General features: G+C 43.0%; 1 protein-coding gene across 1 annotated transcript; it reads left to right on the top strand.

The window, feature by feature from the left end:
- The first annotated feature begins 212 nt into the window (after positions 1-212).
- On the top strand, positions 213-8338 carry LOC112449294 (prostaglandin F synthase 1-like). The gene is made up of 5 exons (XM_059892951.1): positions 213-332; positions 2034-2111; positions 2534-2656; positions 3507-3616; positions 4661-8338. Exons 1-5 carry the CDS (start codon positions 327-329, stop codon positions 4914-4916), a joined length of 573 nt encoding a protein of 190 aa, XP_059748934.1. The 5' UTR covers positions 213-326; the 3' UTR covers positions 4917-8338.
- Positions 8339-10049: the final 1711 nt, after the last annotated feature.

The following is a 10049-nucleotide window of genomic DNA, read 5'->3' as shown; positions in this document are numbered from 1 at the left end:
GGTGCCATCGCCTTCTCTGTGTTACATTCCTAAAGTATTGCAATTCCCTGGTGGTCCAATGGTTAAGACTCAGTGCTTTATTGCCATGAGCCCAGATTCAATCCTTGGTAAGTGAAGTAATATTCCAAAATCCATGTGTAAGCAACCGCCACCCCCCCCCAAAAAAAATTTCCTCAAGTATTATTAACACAGCTTCCATTCTTTAATCTCTGCAGCTTTGGTGCACTTTCCTTTGACCAGATTTGATCTGACCAGCCTTGGAAAAGTCACTGAAAGTTCTTCAACTGGACTATGTTGATCTCTATCTCATTCATTTCTGAGTGGCCATGAAGGTTGGAAATTTGTGTAATCACTTCTATAGTACTTCTTTTTTCAGAATGTGTATCAACTTGCATGCATTGTTGAATTAAAGATTTGTCTTAGTAGGTTGTAGCAAGGGTTTCACTAGAGTAGAATCTCCTTAATAATCATTCGTTATCATCTTTTTACTGATTTTCTTTGAATCCATTACAGGCCTCCCAGAGAAAGGAGTTAAAGAATCTCTCAGTGTCTGCCTCAAAAATTTGAGGAAATAGAAATAGGCAGGTTCTGCACACAGTCCTGAATATGACTCCCGAGTCTCTAGGGATTTCATGAAACAAGAGTTTGGTGCAGACATAATGAGCAATGACACAATCTTATATCGAATGTGATTTCTTATCCCCTTTCATCCTTTCGAGTTGAGCAAATTTGGTGGGTGCCCCATCTGGGTGCTAAAACTAGCAGACATCATAGGGACTTGGGAAACCTTGCCTGCACTGTTGCTTGTCTCCATGACAAAGTCTGTAGACTGCACTTAGACTTTAAGAACTGTATTATTATGCTGTATTATTATGTAGACGGGAGTTTCCTGGCAGTCCAGTAGTTACGACTCCATGCTTTCACTGCTGAGGCAAGTTGAGTTGAGAAGGAGTTCAATCCATGTTTGGGGAATTAAGATCCCACAAACCTGAGGGAAAAAACAAACAAACCCCACAATGAAACTACAACAACAAAAAACTGTGTTATATAGAACTCTTGATTTTAAGTTACAGAAATCTACTCAAGCCATCCTATGCAAAATAGCTTAGAGGATTATGTAGATGGGAAGTCCAACTCATGGATAGATTTAAGGATTTGCTGTACTCTTCAGAAATGTCTATTTTTTCTATCTCTTATCATGACATTGGAGGCTTTCCCTGTGGCTCATCAGTAAAGAATCTGCCTGCAATGCAGGAGCTGCAGGAGATGTGGGTTTGATCTCTGGATTGGGAAGATCCCCTGGAGGAGAGTTTGGCAACCCACTCCAGTATTCTTGCCTGGAGAATCCCATAGACAGAGGAGCCTGGTGGGCTACACTCCATGGGGACACAAAGAGTCAAAAATGACTGAAGCAATTTAGCACATGCACATCATGACATTACTCATGATTTGCTTTATTTTTACTGAATATTGGTGACATTTTCGACTGGTGGCAAATATGGTCTTGGGGCAGCTCAAGGCTCATGGTCATGAACGTTTGAGAGCATGTCTGGATCTTCCACATTCCATATCAACCTAATGAGAGCCTCGATGGTTCACATGCCTGCCCTAGGGCATCTGATGCTCAGATGGAAAAGGAAGTCTGATTATCCAATCACATCAAGATTGAAAGTTTTATTCTGGAAATTATGTCACGTAACTTACTGCCTTTTCCAGCTCAAGAGAAGCATTTCAAAAGAGACAAGTACAAGGAACAGACAAAATCCACAAAAGTCATGGGAATTCCCTTTTAGGACCTAGAAAAACATTTATTACTGTATATGTATATATATAAATATATATATATAAAGTGTAAGAGATTAGGATATGCCTCCCTCCTAAAGACATTGCTTACAACTCCATATATGCAAATACTAGTATCCAGAATATTGTAACCCCTACCTCATGGAGGTTTACTACCTGGTGCCAAGCAGCCAGGCTAAATGTAGAGATATTACTTTGTGACATCTCTAAAATGACTACCTCTATTCCAGCCAGGGGAGGAATTGCTTCCAAAAGATGAAAATGGAAAAATTATATTAGACTCAGTGGATCTCTGTCGCACATGGGAGGTGAGTCTGGGGAGGAGAAAATCAGGGGAGGAGCCAGGAGAGGGGGAACCTCCTTCATTTCTTCCACCTGTGAGAATGGGCTGTGGCCCATCAGAGTCAGCAGTTCATGAATCTAAGGGTTGTGATGCTGGGGTTTTGGGGAGGAAACCATTGCTGGAATGCTCACAGAGAGGAACAAAGGAGGAGAATATGGGACAGTGAAGACAGGCATCTCTTTCCTTCCATATGATATGTATTCTCAGGGATTTTTCTAAGGAGGAAATGGTAATTGCCGTTTTTGTGTCACAACTTCATTTTTCCTCTTGATAATCAATGCTAATTCTTGATGGGTGACCCTGTTGACAGATAATTTTTCAACATTTATTTTTGCTCTATTGTCCATTCTAAGTGACTGTGCACACCGCCCCCCCCTTCTTCCCTAGGCCCTGGAGAAGTGTAAGGAGGCAGGGCTGACCAAGCCCATCATGGTGTCCAACTTCAACCACAAGCAGCTGGAGAAGATCCTGAACAAGCCGGGGCTCAAGTACAAGCCCGTCTGCAACCAGGTGAGCAGCTTGGCTCCTCTCCCTCCTGCTCTTCACAACCTCCTTCTTGCCCTGGAGCCTGATGTCTGTCTGTCCTCCCCTCCTGTTCATCCGACTTTTGTGGACAGAATATTCTAGAGGGCAGAGCCTCTGTATGGATGGAATACTATGAATAGAACCCACAATGGTATCCCTGTTTGATAAAGTCTGGGTGGAAAAGCTGGGGAGGGGGTCCTGCTAAATTGTGGTGGAGACTGAGGAAAGGTAAAGAAGGTGAAGAAGGGTTAGACTAGTCACCCAGAACTTAGAGGAAGGTGGTGTTTACCTGAGCCTAAAGGGTGTCCAGAAATGGATGTTGAAAGTGCCTGGGAGGCAACTGTGGACAGGAAGGAGGACCACGAAACATGGCATGGAGTGTAGAGAAAGTTAAATCGGATAATATTGGTTTAAAATTTGTGTGGGGTTTGGATGGCTGAATCCTTAGTCTTAGTGTTTCAGCTTTTCTGGGTCTTCAGTACCGAAAATGTGCTGAAGACTATGAAAGTCATCCAGGTGAAAGACTGAAGTCAAAGGCTCATGGTGATATTAATGATCAATAAAATATTGATCATTATTTACTCAGAAACATTTACTCATATGTAGAGCTCACCTTGTGAGCTACTCAAGCTTGGAATGGTTCTCTCATCCAAGTCTATCATAAAATTAACTTTTAAGCACACTTCTCTCAATTTTTATCTTGATGTTGATATTTCAAGTTTATATTTAAGTTGTAGTTTTTCCTTTAGCATTTTTAAAAACTTTTACTTTTCTCTGTTTTATTAATATTACTTTCCTGAATAATCTGACACTCTTCTCTGTTGGCATTCTACAGGTGGAATGTCACCCTTATCTCAACCAGAGTAAACTGTTGGATTTCTGCAAGTCCCGTGATATTGTTCTTGTTGCCTATAGTGCTCTGGGATCCCAAAGAGTAAAAGGATGGTAATGAACCCTAAGGAAGACAACACGGTGTTTACCTAAAATTCAGTTTTTGAGGAAATGGTTTCAATCATACAGTACTCAGTGGTCTGGAGATAACTCTCATAGGCAGGGGGAATAAAGGGGAAGGATGGACTGATTTCTTCCCTTTTATCTTCTCATCACCCAGACAGTTTCTTTACACTGTATTAGCTTGTGTGAAAGAGTTAGTTGCTTGTCGTGTCTGACTCTTTGCGACCTCATAGTCTGTAGCCCACCAAACTCCACTGTCCATGGGATTTTCCAGGCAAGAATACTGAAGTGGGTAGCCATTCCCTTCTCCAGTGGATCTTTCTGACTCAGGGATCCAACCCAGGTCTCCTGCTTGTAGATTCATCAATTACATTAAAAAGTGTACATAATCTCCCAGTTGAGACCAGAAACCCAAGCTTATGTCATGATTTTGCTTATTAACTAATGAATACATTTCTAAAAATAGATATTCCAAACCTCACTTACCTTATGTCTAAAATTGGGACAATAATATGTAACTCCAAGATCTATCATGCTAGAAAAAAAATTCAATTTGAACCAATTATGTAAACATCTCAAGGAGAATAATGATGAAATAAATGACTGTCATTCTGGGACTACTCAGTTTTTATCAAAGTCTAGAAAAGTGACATTAAAAAATTTCCTGGTATTTTTCTTCTCCTTCTCTACTCATGGTCTTGATTATCAAAGAAAACAATAACTGAGAAGTAAATAAAAAATTCCACGAGTTTGGCAGTCCTGGTCTCAACTCAATCATGAATCTGAATTACATGTGGAACTTTGTAAACACAGAATGGGAGGTGACCCAGTTGAGGTTCTGCTTCAGTTTGTCTTCAACTAAGTCATGGAATTTGTATTTCTAACAAGATCCCCAGTCATACTGATGATGTTGGTCTCTGGAGCACACTTTGAGAAGCACTGGTCTAGAGTGGACCTACTTGGTCTGTTTGAGAAGCCTCCTTAGAAACTGAGAATTTAGTCTCAGCTCCTCAGCATTTCTGAATTTCTTTCCAGCATGAATAAGAACCACCTGGTTCTCTTGGAGGACCTGGTTCTTTGTGCCATTGCCAAAAAGAACAAGCAGACCCCAGCTCTGGTTGCCCTTCACTACCAGATACAACGTGGGGTTGTGGTTCTGATCAAGAGTTTCAACAAGAAGTGGATCAAAGAGAACATACAGGTGATGATGAGTGGGGCTGTGGGCAGAGGGCTCCTATGGAATATCCTTCATGAGGGTCATTCTTTGTCCATCTCTCAAGACTTTCCTTGAGTCAAGACAAGTCACCTGTTCTCCCCTGTGCATGAATGCCTTGTGTGTATTCCTGGTAGTTTTCTCCTCCTGATGTGGCAACAGGAAAGGTGGCATGGCTGGAGAGGGTTAACGATGGACAGTGTGTGTGCTCAGTTGCTCAGTCTTGTCTGACTCTTTGAGACCCCATGGACTGTAGCCTGCCAGGCTGGTCTGTCCATGGGGATTCTTTAGGCAAGAATACTAGAGTGGGTCTCCATGCCCTCCTCCAAGGGATCTTCCCAACCCAGGGATTGAACTGGAGTCTCCTGCATTGCAGGCAGGTTCTTTACCATCTGAGCCAAGGTTGGACAGATAACAGAGATTTATTTCCAGTGTTACTTCTGCAATTTATTCTGTCACCTTGTGCAAATGACATCTTATTTTCTTTGTTCTCAACTGATGAAACTGTGAATTTTTTAGGCTGTTTGGACTGCTACAACAAAATACCACAGATTGGCTGAGAAAAAAATGAAATTTCTTTCTCACATTTACAAAGCTGGAGTCTTGAGGTCAGGGGGCTTGTGTGGTTGGGTGAGGGCCCTCCTCAAGGTCACAAGGCTCTCCTTTTAATTTAACATGGTAGAGGGGAAAACAGAGTATTTCCCTGAATACTAACAAGGTTGCATCTTCATACATTTAATCTCCATGAGTTTCTGCCTTTGAGAAGCTCCTCTTCAAGACTTTGTCCACTTTAGCTAGGTTGTTTCTATTTAGACTTCTGTGTAGGAGACCGATATTATCCCCTTAGTGTAGCTGCACAGAAAACTCCCCAATTTCAGAATTTAATGTAGAGATCAGTTATGCTTCCCTTGATTCTGTGGTTTGCTAATCAGCCTGCACTCAACTAAGCTGTTGTCCTCTTAGTTGGGCTCTCTTATGCATTTGCAGTTCAGTGCAGAGCAGCTCGGCAGTTCTGCTTTAGCAGGTGGATGTGGCTCCTGTTAGAGGAGCATGCATGCTTCTCTGAATAGTTTTTCATATATGTTTGGCTAGACTGTTGTCAACTGACTTGGTCTTCATCTCAGCACAGTGCTGTGATCCCAAGTCAGTGATTGGGGAAAAAATCCTCTTCTATCTGGGCTCAGATCTGGCTCAGCACTTCTGGGAAATATCACTGTTTAGTGCCACAGGTTACAGGTCAGCTCAAGTCAAGGGGAAGGGAAATTGTCCCCTGATCAATTGTTTCCGTGTTTCCATTTAAATTTGGTTCTGTAATCCAGCTGGAACTGATTATCTAAGATAATATGAAAATAGATACATACACCTTTCAGTTCAGTTTAGTTTAGTTCAGTCGCTCAGTCATCTCCGACTCTTTGGGGCCCCATGAATCACAGCGCGCCAGGCCTCCCTGTCCATCACCAACTCCTGGAGTTCACCCAAACGCATGTCCATCGAGTCGGTGATGCCATCCAGCCATCTCATCCTCTGTCATCCCCTTCTCCTCCTGCCCCCGATCCCTCCCAGCATCAGGGTCTTTTCCAATGAGTCAACTCTTCGGATGAGGTAGCCAAAATATTGGAGCTTCAGCTTCAGCATCAGTCCTTCCAATGAACACCCAGGACTGATCTCCTTCAGAATGGACTGGTTGGATCTCCTTGCAGTCCAAGGAACTCTCAAGAGTATTCTCCAACACCACAGTTTAAAAGCATCAATTCTTCGGCGCTCAGCCTTCTTCACAGTCCAACTCTGACATCCATACATGACTGCTGGAAAAACCATAGCCTTGAGTAGACGGACCTTTGTTGGCAAAGTAATGTCTCTGTTTTTGAATATGCTATCTAGGTTGGTCATAACTTTCCTTCCAAGGAGTAAGTGTTTTTTAACTTCATGGCTGCAATCACCAACTGCCATGATTTTGGAGCCCAGAAAAATAAAGTCTGACACTGTTTCCACTGTTTCCCCATCTATTTCCCATGAAGTGATGGGACCAGATGCCATGATCTTCGTTTTCTGAATGTTGAGCTTTAAGCCAACTTCTTCACTCTCCTCTTTCACTTTCATCAAGAGGCTTTTTAGCTCTTCACTCTCTGCCATAAGGGTGGTGTCATCTGCATATCTGAGGTTATTGATATTTCTCCCAGCAATCTTGATTCCAGCTTGTGCTTCTTCCAGCTAAGCGTTTCTCATAATGTACTCTGCATATAAGTTAAATAAGCAGGGAATTGGTGATGGACAGAGAGGCATGGTGTGCTGAAATTCATGGGGTTGCAAAGAGTTGGACACAACTGAGTGACTGAACTGAACTGAAAGTAAGAAAATAATGATCCCACTTTTTGCTGTGCGATTATTGAGGTATACGTGGTATCTCTTCAACAGATGAGAAATTCATAAAGGAGACACCCTGTATTTTGGGGGGTTCTCAGTATCTGCTTATCCATGGATGTGTGAAAAAGAGTAGTTCATTTGTTCACTGTGATTCTTCTCCTCATCTATGGAGAGAAGTTCCACCTGTATCTGAAATGATGCCCACAGTTAGTCCTATGTCTTGTGCTGTTGTATAAATTGTAAGCTGAGTCAAACTACCTATCATTGTGGAGTGAAGATTACATGTGAATGTTGGGACTGGACGTGCATGTGCCATGTGCACATGGAGCAGGTATCTGCAGGTGTGCTTGTCAAGGGAGAAGGAGGGACCTGCTTGTAGATTTAGAGTTTTAGACCATCCTGACCACATTCACAGAACAATGTTCTCTATGACAACATGGCTGATTTAAGAAATGAATCCTTCTTCTCTTTCATTGGTGTTGGTCACCCAGATTATCCATTCTCTGAAGAATATTGACTCTCAGCTCTCACCATGGTTCTTTGAGAATGTCTTGCTTCTAGGGCAGTGGAGAAGATTTTTATACTTTGTGAAGGTGCTTAAATGAAGTCTCTGAAATTTTGAAAGCTTGCTTTTCCTTTTAAAACATTTAACACTTTATGAAACAATAAAGACTTCAAAGTAAGAATACTTCTACTTTTCTGATGATTAAGGTAATACATACAAATTACAGAAAATTAGGAAATAGAGGGCAAAGGATAAAAAATAAAAATAAGCTGTGGCTAAACATTTTAATAATACTTTGGTGCACTTTCCTATGGAGAAGGCAATGGCACCCCACTCCAGTACTCTTGCCTGGAAAATCCCATGGATGGAGGAGCCTGGTGGGCTGCAGTCCATGGGGTCTCTAGGAGTCGGACACAACTGAGTGACTTCACTTTGACTTTTCACTTTCATGCATTGGAGGAGGAAATGGCAACCCACTCCAATGATCTTGCCTGAAGAATCCCATGGACAGAGGAGCCTGATGGGCTACCATCTATGGGGTTGCACAGAGTCGGACACGACTGAAGCGACTTAGCAGCAGCAGCAGCAGCACTTTCCTATACAAATGTGAGTTTTTATTTACAAAGAGAAGGAATCTTCAATCTACAGGATGTACACTTACTTTTTAAACTTAGCATAATTATCTTGGTAAGCTAAAAATACCATTTACAAATCCAGCATTATATTTTGCTTACTATAAGGCAGCAAATCTTATTCACTTAATTACTTAATTGTCTGCCTAGAAATTGTTTTATCAATAGATATTAATAAAAATGAGACATTCTTGAGTTGATAGTCTAGTGGAGGCTGAGCCTGTGAACAAAATCAGGAGTATTTAGCTGTTAGAAATGGGCCAGGGCCTGTAGGAGATATTTCTACACAATCTCTCCATTTCTGTACAGCTGTTGGGCAGAGGAGCCAACTACACTTTATCCCACACAACTTCTCATTTGTACAAGAAAGAGCCTTGAAACACAGAGATAGTACTCCCTGCATTTCTCTGGAACAGAAATTGCTAGTCAAGGAAGTATGAGTATTCATGTAACATTTAAGGGCCAGCAAGTCAGTTGATGTGGGTGGAGTTTAGTGAGGTGGGGAGAGAGGAGTTGAAGAGAAGGCCAGAGAGCCAGTGGGGCCAGGGGGCTTGTGTCATGTAGATTTTTGAAAAGACTTTATTCTGAGAGAAATGGAGATTTACATTTTTGGTTTTGAGCATAGTAGTTACATGAGCTGATGTTTTTTGAAAAGTCACTGTAGAGGAACAAGATGGCAGATGAGTAGTTGGATGGGGAGTACATCTCTCTCCTCAGATACAACAGGAATACACCTTCAGACACAGAAGTGCATACAGAACACCAGCTGAGAGCAGACAGGAGGACTGGATCAGTGGAAAAGAATATAAGAAACTAGGGGGAAAAACTGGAGTGTTAGTAGGACTGGAACTGCCCTCAGCACATGGGGGAACTGAAGCAGGTGTCCAATCCCCACAGCGGGGCAGTTGTCTGAGTCAAAGGAGAAACATTTAAGGCTGAGTGTGAAACAGTTGATCTGTGGCAGCCTGAATAGAATGAGAATCAGACAGTTTTTGCCGCAGACATACACACCCCGGACAAGGATGCAAGTCCCCTAGAAGGCGCAGTGGCTGGGAGCTGGAGCTTAGGGATTGTGGAGCAATCCCAGGGCAAGAGTTTCTGTGGAGAGACGGATGAGGAGATGTGAGGGAGGAGACTGTAATGGGAAATGCCTGTGGAGGAAAGCCAGGCAGACATGGTAGCAAGGAGATACTGCTGAGTCATGCATAGGGGATGGAGCCATCACTATAGCCTCACTCCCCACACACCAGCATGCGCAGCTGAACAATAGAGAGGCTGACCCATCAAGCACCTGAGGCAGGGACCTACAGAGGAGGACCCCACCCAGAGTGCCCCTTTAAGTGCCTGATTGCTGATCTACAGAGTAGGACCCCGGCCCGGGGCAGGAAGGGGGGCACTGGGAGGGGGGCCTTTTATGTGTCTGATGCATGGAACAACAGAGAAGGACCCCAGGTAAGGGAGCCCTCTAAGTGCCTGAATGGGCAGAGCTATGGACAAAGACTAGCCGAAGAGGCCTTCTGATCATCAGGTACCAGAGGCTTGAAAAAAGACTCTGATAGGGCCAATACTCCAGTGGCTGAGGCAGTCCGTTTCCCTGCACAGTTGGCGCCACCATGGTCCCCACAACCCAAGCAGCTCTGTCACCTTCATGCTCAACCCTCATTGGGGCAGAGCTGTCACAGGCAAAAAAAAGTCTTGTATCTACGCATA

The sequence above is a fragment of the Bos taurus genome, chromosome 13 (assembly GCF_002263795.3).
Source record: "Bos taurus isolate L1 Dominette 01449 registration number 42190680 breed Hereford chromosome 13, ARS-UCD2.0, whole genome shotgun sequence".
Taxonomy (NCBI): Eukaryota; Metazoa; Chordata; class Mammalia; order Artiodactyla; family Bovidae; genus Bos; species Bos taurus.
This window is presented reverse-complemented; position numbering and strand designations above follow the sequence as displayed.

Bases quoted from the DNA above. Each gene is read 5' to 3' on its own strand.
- LOC112449294 (XM_059892951.1), top strand. The intron at 2,657-3,506 runs GTGAGCAGCTTG...GGCATTCTACAG, and splicing joins ACAAGCCCGTCTGCAACCAG to GTGGAATGTCACCCTTATCT. The intron at 3,617-4,660 runs GTAATGAACCCT...ATTTCTTTCCAG, and splicing joins TCCCAAAGAGTAAAAGGATG to CATGAATAAGAACCACCTGG.